The sequence below is a fragment of the Dendrobates tinctorius genome, unplaced genomic scaffold, assembly GCF_039654945.1.
Source record: "Dendrobates tinctorius isolate UK_male_01 unplaced genomic scaffold, ASM3965494v1 ptg000070l, whole genome shotgun sequence".
In the NCBI taxonomy this organism is placed as follows: domain Eukaryota; kingdom Metazoa; phylum Chordata; class Amphibia; order Anura; family Dendrobatidae; genus Dendrobates; species Dendrobates tinctorius.
Genome location: NW_027361738.1, coordinates 94,255,880 through 94,271,358, shown reverse-complemented (window position 1 = coordinate 94,271,358; position 15,479 = coordinate 94,255,880). Strand labels below are relative to the sequence as shown.

At 38.9% G+C, this 15,479-nt stretch overlaps 1 protein-coding gene across 1 annotated transcript in view; it reads left to right on the top strand.

The window, feature by feature from the left end:
- MEOX2 (mesenchyme homeobox 2) overlaps nucleotides 1–13,856 on the top strand; it is a 123,002-nt gene extending 109,146 nt beyond the window's left edge. The window contains exon 3 of the mRNA XM_073582135.1: nucleotides 8,544–13,856. Coding sequence (XP_073438236.1) covers nucleotides 8,544–8,768 — 225 coding nt within the window. The 3' untranslated portion in view covers nucleotides 8,769–13,856. The remainder of the gene's footprint in view (nucleotides 1–8,543) is intronic.
- The last annotated feature ends 1,623 nt before the right edge of the window (nucleotides 13,857–15,479 follow it).

Here is a 15,479-nt window from a genome sequence, read left to right as displayed (position 1 = left end):
TACGGACCACATCACATTTGAAACCACTTTGAGGGGTCTATATGATAGAAAATATCCAAAAGTGACACCATTCTAAAAACTGCACCCCTCAAGGTGCTCAAAACCACATTCAAGAAGTTTATTAACCCTTTAGGTGCGTCACAGGAATTTTTTGAATGTTTAAAAAAAAATGAACATTTAACTTTTTTCACAAAAAAATTACTTCAGGTTCAATTTTTTTTATTTTACCAAGGGTAACAGGAGAAAGTGGACTGGGAAAGATATTGTGCAATTTCTCCTGAGTACGCTGATACCTGATATGTGGGGGGGAGCGAGTGTTTCAGTGCATGGCAGAGCTCGGAAGGGAAGGAGCGCTGTTTGACTTTTTCACTGCAAAATTGGCTGGAATTCAGATTGGACGCCATGCCACGTTTGGAGAGCCCCTGTTGTGCCTAAACAGTGGAAACCCTCCACAAGTGACCCCATTTTGGAAACTAAACCCCCCAAGGAACTTATCTAGATATGTGGTGAGCAATTTGAACCCCCAAGGGATTCACAGAAGTTTATAACGTACATCCGTACAATTAAAAAAAATCATATTTTTTCCACAAAAATGATCTTATCACCCCCAATTTTGTGGGGGTAAACCACTATTTGGGCGCATGGCAGAGCTCGGAAGGGAAGCAGCGCCATTTAACTTTTTGGCTGGAATTGAGATTGGACGCCATGTCACGTTTGGAGAGCACCTGATGTGCCAAAACCCTAACCCTAGCCCTCACCCTAGCTCTGACCCTAGCCCTAACTCTAACCCTAGCCCTAATGGGAAAAAGGAAATAAATATTTTTTTTTATTTTATTATTTTTCCCTAACTAAGGGGGTGATAATGGAGGGTTTGATTTACTATTTATGGCGGTTTTTATGTTTGGCGGCTGTCACACGCTAAAAGACGCTTTTTATTTTTAAAATAGTTTATGCATCACCACATTTTGAGAGCTATAATTTTTCCATATTTTGACCCACCGAGTCATGTGAGGGCTTATTTTTTGTGGGACGAGTTGATATTTTTATTGGTACCATTTTCGGGCATGTAACATTTTTTGATCGCTTTTATTCCTATTTTTGTGACGCAGAATGAACAAAAACCAGCGTTTCATGAATTTCTTTTGGGGGAGTGCGTTTACACCGTTCCGCGTGCGGTAAAATTGATAAAGCGGTTTTATTCTTCGGGTCAGTACGGTTACAGCGATACCTCATTTATTTATGTCGTTTTTTTATGTTTTGGCGGTTTTATGCAATGAAAACAATTTTATATAAAAAATAATTATTTTTGCATCGCTTTATTCTGCGAGCTTTTTTATTTTTTCGCTGATGATGCTGTGTTGCAGTTTGTTTTTTGTGGGACAAGATGTCGTTTTCAGCGGTACCATGGATATTTATATGCGTCTTTTTGATCGCGCGTTATTGCACTTTTTGTTTGGCGGTATGATAATAATTCATTATTTTTTGCTTCGTTTTTTATTTTTTAAGGGGTTTGATAAAGGGGTTAACTAATTGGACAGTTTATAGGGTGGGTCATTATGGATGTAGCGATACCAAATATGTGTACTTTTATTGTTTTTTTTATTTTCAAAAAATGAATTTATTAGGGAATATTTTTTTTTTTAATTTATTTAGCAATTTTTTTAAATTATTTTTACACTTTTTTTTTTTTTACTTTATTATAATGTCCCATGGGGGACATCACTGTCCTGTGAAAGATCGCTGATCTGTCACTTCACAGATCGCTGTGACAGATCAGCGATCTGTCACAGGCACTGCTGCAGGCTTCCTCATGCCTGCGCTCTGTGGGCAGTGAGGAAGCCAGCTCCCTGCAGGCCCCCGAAGGTCCCTGTCGCCATATTGGATCCGGGGACCTGCAGGGAAGGCGACCCCCGCAGCGGCGCTGCACATCGTGCTGCTGTGGGGGTCGCTGGGAAGCACTGCGGGAGCCCCCTCCCTGCCGATGCTTCCTTTAACCCCCGGTACACCGCGATCATGTTTGATCGCGATGTGCCAGGGGTTAACGTGTCGGGGGCAGTCTGACACATTGTGTCGGGTGTCAGCTGTGATAATCAGCTGACACCCGGCCGCGATCAGCTGCACCCCCCCCTGAGCGCAGCGGATCGTATTAGACGTACTATTCCGTCCTTGGGACTTAGGTCCCAGGTCACATGGACGGAATAGTACGTCTAATGTAGGAAAGGGGTTAAAGGTGTATATATATATATATATATATATATACAGTGGGGCAAAAAAGTATTTAGTCAGTCAGCAATAGTGCAAGTTCCACCACTTAAAAAGATGAGAGGCGTCTGTAATTTACATCATAGGTAGACCTCAACTATGGGAGACAAACTGAGAAAAAAAAATCCAGAAAATCACATTGTCTGTTTTTTTTTCATTTTATTTGCATATTATGGTGGAAAATAAGTATTTGGTCAGAAACAAGCAATCAAGATTTCTGGCTCTCACAGACCTGTAACTTCTTCTTTAAGAGTCTCCTCTTTCCTCCACTCATTACCTGTAGTAATGGCACCTGTTTAAACTTGTTATCAGTATAAAAAGACACCTGTGCACACCCTCAAACAGTCTGACTCCAAACTCCACTATGGTGAAGACCAAAGAGCTGTCAAAGGACACCAGAAACAAAATTGTAGCCCTGCACCAGGCTGGGAAGACTGAATCTGCAATAGCCAACCAACTTGGAGTGAAGAAATCAACTGTGGGAGCAATAATTAGAAAATGGAAGACATACAAGACCACTGATAATCTCCCTCGATCTGGTGCTCCACGCAAAATCCCACCCCGTGGGGTCAGAATGATCACAAGAACGGTGAGCAAAAATCCCAGAACCACGCGGGGGGGACCTAGTGAATGAACTGCAGAGAGCTGGGACCAATGTAACAAGGCCTACCATAAGTAACACACTACGCCACCATGGACTCAGATCCTGCAGTGCCAGACGTGTCCCACTGCTTAAGCCTGTACATGTCCGGGCCCGTCTGAAGTTTGCTAGAGAGCATTTGGATGATCCAGAGGAGTTTTGGGAGAATGTCCTATGGTCTGATGAAACCAAACTGGAACTGTTTGGTAGAAACACAACTTGTCGTGTTTGGAGGAAAAATAATACTGAGTTGCATCCATCAAACACCATACCTACTGTAAAGCATGGTGGTGGAAACATCATGCTTTGGGGCTGTTTCTCTGCAAAGGGGCCAGGACGACTGATCCGGGTACATGAAAGAATGAATGGGGCCATGTATCGTGAGATTTTGAGTGCAAACCTCCTTCCATCAGCAAGGGCATTGAAGATGAAACGTGGCTGGGTCTTTCAACATGACAATGATCCAAAGCACACCGCCAGGGCAACGAAGGAGTGGCTTCATAAGAAGCATTTCAAGGTCCTGGAGTGGCCTAGCCAGTCTCCAGATCTCAACCCTATAGAAAACCTTTGGAGGGAGTTGAAAGTCCGTGTTGCCAAGCGAAAAGCCAAAAACATCACTGCTCTAGAGGAGATCTGCATGGAGGAATGGGCCAACATACCAACAACAGTGTGTGGCAACCTTGTGAAGACTTACAGAAAACGTTTGACCTCTGTCATTGCCAACAAAGGATATATCACAAAGTATTGAGATGAAATTTTGTTTCTGACCAAATACTTATTTTCCACCATAATATGCAAATAAAATGAAAAAAAAACAGACAATGTGATTTTCTGGATTTTTTTTTCTCAGTTTGTCTCCCATAGTTGAGGACTACCTATGATGTAAATTACAGACGCCTCTCATCTTTTTAAGTGGTGGAACTTGCACTATTGCTGACTGACTAAATACTTTTTTGCCCCACTGTATATACACTCACTGGCCACTTTATTAGGTACACCTGTCCAACTGTGTGTTAAGACTTAATTTCTAATCAGCCAATCACATGGCGGCAACTCAGTGCATTTAGGCATGTAGACATGGTCAAGACAATCTCCTGCAGTTCAAACCGAGCATCAGTATGGGGAAGAAAGGTGATTTGAGTGCCTTTGAACGTGGCATGATTGTTGGTGCCAGAAGGGCTGGTCTGAGAATTTCAGAAACTGCTGATCTACTGGGATTTTCACGCACAACCATCTCTAGGGTTTACAGAGAATGGTCCGAAAAAGAAAAAAAATCCAGTGAGCGGCAGTTCTGTGGCCGGAAATGCCATGTTGATGCCAGAGGTCAGAGGAGAATGGGCAGACTGGTTCGAGCTGATAGAAAGGCAACAGTGACTCAAATTGCCACCCGTTACAACCAAGGTAGGCAGAAGAGCATCTCTGAACGCACAGTGCATCGAACTTTGAGGCAGATGGGCTACAGCAGCAGAAGACCACACTGGGTACCACTCCTCTCAGCTAAGAACAGGAAACTGAGGCTACAATTTGCACAAGCTCATCGAAATTGGACAGTAGAAGATTGGAAAAACGTTGCCTGGTCTGATGAGTCTCGATTTCTGCTGCGACATTCGGATGGTAGGGTCAGAATTTGGCGTAAACAACATGAAAGCATGGATCCATCCTGCCTTGTATCAACGGTTCAGGCTGGTGGTGGTGGTGTCATGGTGTGGGGAATTTTTTCTGGGCACTCTTTGGGCCCCTTGGTACCAATTGAGCATCGTTGCAACGCCACAGCCTACCTGAGTATTGTTGCTGACCATGTCCATCCCTTTATGACCACAATGTACCCAACATCTGATGGCTACTTTCAGCAGGATAATGCGCCATGTCATAAAGCTCGAATCATCTCAGATTGGTTTCTTGAACATGACAATGAGTTTACTGTACTCAAATGGCCTCCTCAGTCACCAGATCTCAATCCAATAGAGCATCTTTGGGATGTGGTGGAACGGGAGATTCGCATCAGGGATGTGCAGCCGACAAATCTGCGCCAACTGTGTGATGCCATCATGTCAATATGGTCCAAAATCTCTGAGGAATGCTTCCAGCACCTTGTTGAATCTCTGCCACGAAGAATTGAGGCAGTTCTGAAGGCAAAAGGGGGTCCAACCCCTTACTAGCATGGTGTACCTAATAAAGTGGCCAGTGAGTGTATATGTGTATTTATTTATTTTTTACTTTTTGCTAAATTAATTTAGCTTTTATTAGTTGTATCATACGTTTTTTTCCCCATATTTTTTCTATACCAGTCTTCCTTTTTACAGCTAAATTTGCTGAGACTGTTTCGTCCTTGATGCCTCCTTCATAAAAATGCTATCAGTCCGTAATATGCATCCCATAGCGTCACCACTAAAAATGCAAAACACAAGTCCTTATACAGATCCATCGATGGAAAAGTGGAAACATTACGGGTCTCAGAAAATGTCAACACAAACCACATTTTTTATTTTACAAATTTCTATTCTTTTTTTAATCATGTAAAAAAATTAAAACTTTGCAATTTTGGGTTTGCTCTAATTGTACTTACCTGCGGAATCATGCTGATAGTTAATTTTTAATTCATAGTGAAAAACATAAGAAAAACAACAAAAAAATCAACTGCAAATCAATTTCAATTATAAAAATAATACTTGTCCCAAAATAAACAATTCCTCATTTCACTGTGTTGGTGGTAAAATAAAAAAAGTAATGGCTCTTGCAAAATAGGGAGGAGAAAACGAAAAGGCAACAGCAAAAATAAGCAATGCAGATCAGTGCGAAATTGGCGCCTAATTCTTGAAAGATGTGCTCCACTTTGGCTAAAGGACCGGGAGATCGGGAGGTCGTGTGATCGCTGGTTGATGGATCGAAGGTTAATGGAGCCTTCCAGACCTAACTCTATTGTGTAAGGCAGAGTGGAAGGCAGCTAAAAGAGTCTTTTTGTATTTAGTTTTATTTAACCTCTGTTAGATTGCTTATTGATTCCAATGAACATGTAATGCTCCATTTCCCCTCTAGAGGTGCCGTAGGAAAATTGAACACTTTGTGATGACACCATTGGTGTCACTGGCGCTACCTAGGGGGCGCTATCAGGGGGCACGTGAACGAGCACAGGGAGTGCAGGGACAAGGCACGCAGTGCGCAAGCACCTGAGACTAAGCAGTGAGTACAGGACCTGGAACGAAGCAGTCACGTGACCAGGGGGCGGAGTCAACGTGCGTGAGTACAGGGAAGGAAACTGAGTGTGTGGCGTGCAGGGCATAGAAGTAAATGTAGTCAAAGGCGAGCTGAGGGTCAAAAGCCAGACGAGAGCGCAGTACCTGGGGATGAGACAAAGAGTAGACGTAGACAAGCCAAGGGGTCAGATAACCAGGAGGGACAGGGCAGGACACAGAGGCAGAAGTCTGGGGACAGACCGGGTCATACACAGCAAAGCACACAAGCACAGAAGCACAACGTTTACGGGCGAGTAACCTGGGTCAGCAACCACAAACCGAGTATACGGAAGTATCACTGGCACCAAATCCAGGAACTGCCAACATTAAATAGTCGCCCCAGAACCAAAGAGAGGCGAATTAAAATTAACCCTGACCTGACCAGGATGGAGGCGGAACCATCCTGTCCAGAGTCATGAAACACTTACTATCAGGTTCCTCAATAATTACAGCTGATCAATGAGATCTTTTCAGTAAAAACATAGATGGGACCTTTTTTATTTATTTATTTTTAAAGTGGAGAACATTAATTTTGCTTTTTGTTTAAAGAAAATATGTTACATGATAAAAATATGTCATTTTGTTTTCTGGGTGTAAATATCGCTCTTCAGTCTTCACCTAACTTCAGCGATATTTTTCTTTTGTTTCTGCGCCTTTCTGTTCCTGAGATACGGCCTCCACTTTCATGAATATAAATCTAGTCTTATTAGCCAAGTGGGTGTGGTCTTCAACTCTTCTCTGTGGGCGTCTTCTAGAGGATCATGCCCAGTCGCCTAAAATATTACATTATTATACCGTGAGGATGGGGTCATATATCAGGAATGGAGAGGAGCAGGAACAAAAGAAAAATATCTCCGGATTCAGGAGAACAGCGGAATTAATGCCAGGTTGAAAATTATATTTTATCGCAAATGACAGGCCTTGCTAAATTGAGCTTTGTTTTTATAAATGTAAGAAATACATCATATTTATTATTACAGTCTTATGGTTCTAGTGCACTTCTGTAATAATGGAAATTCTACATTCCAAAGAGAACTTCTGGGCATTGCTCACTACCGAGGGCACAGTGAGACGTGAATGTGCCCGGCGCCCAGGGAATAACTTCCAAGTACATGTTGTGTTAGAGGCTCCCGGGAGAAGCCTGATGATGAGTTGTAGAGAAACAGAAGCTGCTTCGTCCTGACGTCCAGGAGAAATTCTGACAGCTCCAGTGACGGCTCTCAGTAACAAATACTCTGCATCAATATCGGTCGCTGTATCACCTAACGTTTCCAGTAATGAGCGTGACTGGGAAGACTGGTGCCCAGCGCACATCGTTATTACCATAGTGCAAAGTAAAAAAGCTGAAAAATTTCACATGACCCTAAAAGATGTGATATCTGGGCTATATATCCATCAGTGTGCAGGGGTATAAATAATATACAGCTGCCTATCTACAGGGGCATGTAGAAGTTTGTGCACCCTGGTCAAAATTATTGTTAATGTAAACAGTTAACCAAGTTGAAGATTAAATGATCTCTAAAAGGAATAAAGTTAAATCTATTATCTGTTATCTATCTATCTATTATCTATCTCTCTATCTATTATCGATCTATTATCTAGACTATTATCTATTATCTATCTATCTATTATCATCTATCATCTATCTATCACCTAGACTATTATCTATTAATCTATTATCTATCTATCTCTCTATCTATTATCTATCTATCATCTATATATCTATCTATTATCTATCTATCTATTATCTATCTATTATCTATGTTTTGTCTATCTTTTGTCTATCTATTATCTATCTATCATCTATCATCTTTATATCTATCTATTATGTATCTATTATCTATCTATCTATCTATCTATCTATTTATCTATCTATTATCTATCTATTATCTATGTTTTGTCTATCTATTATCTATATATTATCTATCTATCCATCTATCTACAGACTCTTCTATCCAGCTATATATCTAATATCTATCTATCTATGTATCATCTAGACTATTATCTATTATCTATTAATCTATTATCTATCTATCTATCTATTATCTATCTATCATCTTTATATCTATCTATCTCTTATGTATCTATTATCTATATATTATCTATGTATCTATCATCTATCTACAGACTCTTCTATCCAGCTATATATCTAATATCTATCTATATGTCTATCTTTTTATCTAACTAAAACCCTACAATCCTAGCTGTGTCTACTTTAATGTCACCACTTCTGAAATAATATTACTAAGATTGAAAAATATCTAGAAATTTGAGGTTTTCCAAGTTCTTCAGCCAGGCGAACGCTGCAGTTTTTCATTCGCAAAAAGTTTTATGAGAGTCAAAATGTTGTTGTTTTATTGCCACCTATTTAATAAACTGATTGTTCTTCTCCTTTTTTTTTTATAAAGGTGAAAGTTTGGTTTCAAAATCGTAGAATGAAGTGGAAGCGAGTGAAGGGAGGTCAGCAGGGAGCCGCCGCGCGAGAAAAAGAACTGGTCAATGTCAAAAAAGGAACTTTACTACCTTCCGAGCTGTCTGGGATCGGAGCTGCGAACCTTCAACACACGGTTGACTCACTAGCCAATGACGACAGCCGTGACAGCGATCAGAGCTCGGAACACGCTCACTTGTGATCTTCACATGAAAGAGACTCTACTACAGTTTCGTTCTCAGGAAAGATAAGAACGTGGAATAAACTGGCTCTGTCGATACTTCAAGCTCAGAAGATTCTTGGGAAATACTTTTTTTTTTCAAAAGATTTTTAGTCTTTACGGATTATTCAGAATTAGAAAAACAGCACCTCACCTGCCCGCAGGTTGAGAGTGGTATTGCAGCTCAGTACATGTTATAAAAGCTGAGCTGCAATGTCAGACAAAGGTGGACAGAAGAGGTGTTATTTTTGGGAAGAGAGTAGCCATGTTTTTCTAATTTTTGTGAAAATTTAAGTACATGTGATTCAATTTTACAATGATGGATGGGTCTGGGACAAGATAGGCAATGTACGCAGTTGCCACAGTATAGGAAATTATTGGTGCTCAGCATCCTAAGCTTTACTCAAAAGTTCAATTCTTACACTAATCAAAATTTTCTGTGCATATTAGAGTCATTTTTTGGTCCGGCCCCTCCGATACGCAACACCTGACTTATCACCCGCAACTACATCTTTGGCTCCAACTTACTCCATGGGGAAATCAGTGCCAGAAAGGGTGTAAAAGTCAAGTTCAGCATGGGGTCCATGCCAATAAGGTTGAAAAAAATTTAATTTGGTCTTTGGACAATGCCTAAATTTAAAATTTTGGTCTTTGGGCACTAACTCAACTTTTTCCCTTTATAAATTTTCCCCTTTTAGTGTGAAGCCCTTAGAGGCGAAGCTCAAGGTATAATTCAATCTCTAAAAAGTCGATTTTAGCGCAGGGTAGGAAACCATATGATATCAGATGATCACTCTCAGCCAATCAGCAGCTCTCAAAAGAATCATGTGACGCTGTATGACTTTATTTATGCTCTATGTTTAGCACTTTTCCCCGGGAGCGAAGACAGATCCATAGGACCACATACTGGCATATGCCCCCCAAGAAAGGTTCCCAGAAAATTGGCGACACTATTCAAAATCTCGAATGAGTGGCCATTTTAAAGGGGCTGTTCGATGTTTAATTTTTTTAAGAAATAAAAAAATCCAAAAAACACTTGTCTAATTGAGCACCTGCCAACATTGCCTCGGTTCCCCACCAATCTTCATACATTCTTTTTCAGAAGGACACACAAGAGACCACAGAACCCAATCACTGACTGCAGCACTGGCACTTTGGTCAGCACCATAATCAGTGATTGGCTACAGTGCTCTCATTCCCATCCAACCAGAAGAAGTACAACCAGTAGGGGATTTGACAGTGCTGGGAGACGAGTGGCACAACTCAGTTTATTTCAAGCAAGGTGGACGGCTTTTAAAAATATTTTTAAGGGATCAACAATCCATTTAAGATAGCCATATACTAGAGATTTTGGACAGTTTAGATATTTTGCCTCAATCATGGGGACCTTTTTGCATTACGAATGAGTGGGCTGGTTGCCAACAGATGAAAAATTTATCTTTTGTGCTTTATTCCTTTGTTATTGTTGGGTAATGGTAGTGGAAGAGTAATTTATACCATTCTATAGATTTCAATCCCGTGAATGGAAACCACAGAGCTCCGAACGTATTGACCAGTTGTTTGGTCCCATTTATCCCATTAATTTATGACATGATTGACAAAGATGAGAACCTCAACTGACCATCTGAAATTCCTAATAAATTGCCAAAATAAGAAACAAGAGACAGATTGCATCACATGATCCTTTGGTGACCTGTTGACTGGCTGAGAGGGATCAGATTATGCACCATGTGATTCTACCAAATAGGAAGTGCTCTCTCTTAAAGGGAATCTGTCACCTTTTTTTTTGACTATGAGCTGCCGGCACCAACATCAGGGGCTTATCTACAGTATTCTGTAATGGTGTAGATAAGCCCCTGATGTAACCTGAAAGATAAGAAAAAGGAGTTATATTATACTCACCCTGGAGTCCGGTCCGGTCCCATGGGTGTCTCCGTCCGGTCCAGCGCCTCCCATCTTCATACGATGCCGTCCTCTTCTTCCCTTCCTGTCATGTCTCCGGCGCAGGTGCACTGCTCTTGCCCTATAGAGGGCAGAGCAGAGTCCTGCAGTGCGCAGGCGCCAGGAGAGGTCCGGCGCCTGCGCACTGCAGTATTCTGCTCGGCCCTCAACAGGACAGAGCAGTGCGCCTGCGCCAGAGCCACGACAGGCAGCAAAGAAGAGGACGGCATCATAAGCAGAATGCTGTAGATAAGCCCGTGATGTTGGTGCCGGCAGCTCATAGTCGAAAAAAAGGGTGACAGATTCCCTTTAAGACCTTACATTTGGCACTTTGGGAAGCATTTCGAGAGAAGAACTGAATTCCGTGTTAAAATTCCACTAGGCTATTATGATACTTTTTCTTATTTATAAAAGTTTTTTTATCATTGGGACAGGTTCCTTTTAAATCTAAAATCCTAGAATTAAAAAAAAAAACTTGCAAAAATAAAAAAAAATTAGAGAAATGAAAACTAATGCAACTGTAGATAGATGAACACGTCTTTGCCAAATCACCCTGTCCCGGCTATCAAGGATGATAAATTTGGTTTGGAACATTCCAATACTGTAAAATATTTCATGATCATGACTATTGGCTGGAAAACTAGCTTTATATTGCACTGAATTTAATGAAAATTTCCCATAGTATTCAACAAACTTTGTCATGGTGTGAATGTGCAAAAATATTTGACTAACTTAAAGCTTTTACAAATTATAATACATTTTTTAAGAAAGATTTTTCATTTTTGGAAAAAAGCGTAAAGAAAATTTACAAAGTTGCTTTCAAGGGTTGTGTACTTTCAGCAGCCTCTACGTTCATAAAAAATATGGGGATGCAGAGTTATGGCTATATACCCTGTGAAAGTAAATATTTAAAGCGGCCTACCTGATTATAGGGACGACACATCCCAGTGATGGAACCCCCGCTAATCAAGTGGTTGCAGATCTTTCGATAAATGTCTAAAGACAAAATTGATTGCTGATGGTCACAAGAAGAAAGCAGAGGCAAGTGTGCTGTCTCTTTAATTAGAATAAGTTTACTGTGATATATATATATATATATATATATATATATATCAAGACAGTAATATTAACAGCACTTTTATTGATATTTAATATTTTTTAGTCAACGACTAAATAACTTATGACAAGCAGCAAAAGTATTTTTTTAGGTTGATAAGGAAACATACCAGGCAAAAAAAAAAGAAAAGATGTTTTACATTTTACTCAAGACGGTCTCTAAAGTTTACATTTTTATATGCTTTAGTTAAGCAATTTTTTTTATTTGCCGTTTTCATAGAAAAAAAAGCATTTACAATGCCTCAAAAACAGTCTTATCATTTTGGTAATATTTTTTAACTGAACTTCACATTTGGTAATGTTTCCAACTTTCTTTTAAACAGTAAAAAAAGACACTAATAAAAACAAAAACACCAAAAAAAGAAGAATCCTCTGCTCTGTACGTACATGTCTTACAATGTTCTTCAGTCAATCTGCTCATTTTCCATGAATTTGGGTAACTTCTTCTAAGGGGTTTCTTTAATTTTCCTTCTGGACTCAATCAAAGAGAATAATAATTGACCAATAATAACCAATCAAAGTTATGAAGATAGCCATAATGACTATGAGGACAAATGTAACATTTAAAGGGGTTGCCAACTTTTGGGAAACATCTCAATTTTTACGCACTATACTCCCTTCCCTAACAAAAAAAGCAACTATATTCATAGGAAGATACTGGCGGACATGGTCATAGATACAATCATAGCCATGAACACATTAATTAGATGTTACCACAATCCTCTTTTAGTTCTTATTGTCTCAATCAGTGGGAACTTAGGGTTAGTAGGACTCGACTTTTGCTTTGCACTTAAATATAATTACAATATGTTGAAAATGGTTCTACAAATTCAACATTGATGTTTAGAACTTCCCAAAAATCCTCTTCTGGAGACTATCATCGATGAGTATTTTTGGTCACAATGGTTCTTCAGTGATTTTTGAGGTTTATATAATTAAGACTATCATATAGTTTTGAAAAGATAGTCCAGGACTAATATATTGATGAACTATCCATAGAATAGGTCATTATCATCTGATTGGGGTTGTTCCAACACCCATTGCGGTACCAACATCAATCAATTATTACCCAATCATATAAACACCAGAAGTACACAGATTACAGGGCCATTCAAGAATAAATAAAAAATAATAATATAATGAGCAATAAATGTTTATAAGCTTTTTTAACCATGGTTTATTAAGCTTTTTTCTATTTTTTTCCAATGTATTTCTAAAAAAATTTTTTAGCAAGTAAAAGTCAATGGACTGTGTAGTGGCTGTTCTCAGGTACTGCAGCTCAACTCATATTGAAGTGAATAGGAGTTAAGGTACAGTACCTAAAAAACACCACTACAAATTGTATGGAGCTGTGTTGTTCCGGATCCATACAGATTGTACTTCTAACATCTGGTTCAAGTTTATCGGTGGTGACCTAATATTGATGAGCTATCAATAATATCTAATTTTTGGAAACCACTTTAAGGCGTTTTATTGGATTTTATCTTTTTAAACGTCTACAGGGCTTCAAATCTCTTAAAGATCCCTCGATGGAGAATTCTTGAAAAATTGGGAACACTCTTTTCTGTGAATGTAGATCATAACTGTCCTGCTCTCTATTTTAAGAGACTTGCAGATGATAATAGGTTTGAGAATAAAAAAAAATATCCTGGTTGGTAAGAAGGTTATGAAATGGTATACGTGATTGTCGCATCATCGTTACCAATCCACACTTTCCTGTATTAAATTCCAAACATGTCCGCCATCATCCCTCTGATTTAGAAGTCACAGACTTTGGTTGGGAATCCTTGTTTCCAGGAAGTGAAATATTTTGGTTTACATAAGGGAAAGAATATGGTAGCCTTTCATGGCCTAGAGCTGGCCAAGGCTGCACTCTGGCTGTGTATATATATACGTATGCTTTAGAAACTGACTCTCATTTACCAAGAACATGGACAAGACAAGACAAGACATAGCAAAATATTGTTTGTACTTTGTAAAAATGTTCAATAAAAACATAATTTTTAATTAGAATGGAACATTCTTTGTTTTCTTCAGCATATAAAAAAGATGAGCTTAGTAACTATTGTTTTATTTTTTTCTGAAATCAATAGTACATGTGAAAATAAGAAACCTTGTAATATAACTTATTAAAGAAATCTACTTCTTTCGCCTCCTGAACTGATCATTAATTCTCAAAATTCTCAGTTGTTGAGTAAAATATGTCTTCAGTGAATACAGACTTTTCCATTACTAAGATAGTAGTTGACAGTTGGTGCTCATAAAGTTCCATGGAGAACTGTAACTTATTTCAGCAAAACTAGCAGCAGAATGTCTGTGTAGGCTTCTAGCGCCTTCCCTTTACTCTCCATAGAATTTTAAAAGCACCAACAGTCATCTTCTTTCTCAGCAATGGGAAAATCTGTCTTCACTGAATACAAATTTTGAAGATTTTACCCATGAATTTAAAAAGAAAGCTCAATCCAGTAGGAGAAAAAAAGCAGATTTCCCTAATAGGCTATATTACAAAATTGTTAATTTGCATGTAAACTATTGATTTATGAAATAAAAATTAAAATGACGTTTCACTTTAAGAATTGTCAAATTGGACCAGTGATGCTGCAGTCATTCTCAATCTAATCATATTGAAAACAGATCGAAAAATATAAGTAATAATACATTTTTATCTGCCCATTGCCTCAAATTTGTTTGACTATAATTTAGAAATGGATGAATTGATTCAATGGAAATTGAATTTGTGTCAATTTTATTTAGAATTCACTGGATCTGGTGAATTCAAACTATTTTCCATTCAATTGGACCTTTGTCACAGCTGGGTGGGCTTCTCCATAATGTTTTGCAGCTATCACATCACATGGTCTAGCAAAGTCAATCAGGACAGTCTATTAGTGTCTGTATAAAAGCCGAGGCAAGGAACGCAGCAGCCACTTTTTGGTGAGTCTAGGTAGTGAGAGGACGTTACAGCTCACAGTTCAGTTCAGAGACAGAGAGGCATAAAACACTAAAGAAACAGTACAAACAGGGCCTGATTCACTATTTGTGGGGTTATTTTAAGTCTTGCTGTGTATTTTTTCACTAGTTTCATCAAAACGTGGCACATGGTTTATCAATTTTGAGTAAAAACAAAAATGCTTCTTATTTTTGCCTTTAAGTTAACCCATTTTGTGACATTTTAGCACAAAAAGCGACACGTTTTGCTAGAATTTCGCAAAATTTGGATAAAGATTTCAGGCAAACATTCAGTAGACAGGGAAACGAAAGTACATTCGCTCAAAAATGTAGCACTTTTTAATAAGTCACAATTGATGAATCAGCCATTAACGTGAAAATAAAAAGTCACCCCAAAATGTCAAACATACAAAAGCTTAAGTGAATAAATATAAATAAAGACTGTCAACAGGTACAAATTCAAGAAAAGTAAGATGCAAATTAAGAAAAAGGTGAAAAACAGCAAAAAAAATAGGCAAAAATAGCATCAAAAGCAATAATAAATTGGGTCCATACTGTGTGACGGTCCAGCAGCGACGATCCGTTACTATACATTTACCTAGAACCATAAATGTTCTGGTCGCATTGACAATACTAAAGCCACATTGTGGCTAATTGAACTTTTTGGAAAAATTTATCGACGCCTGC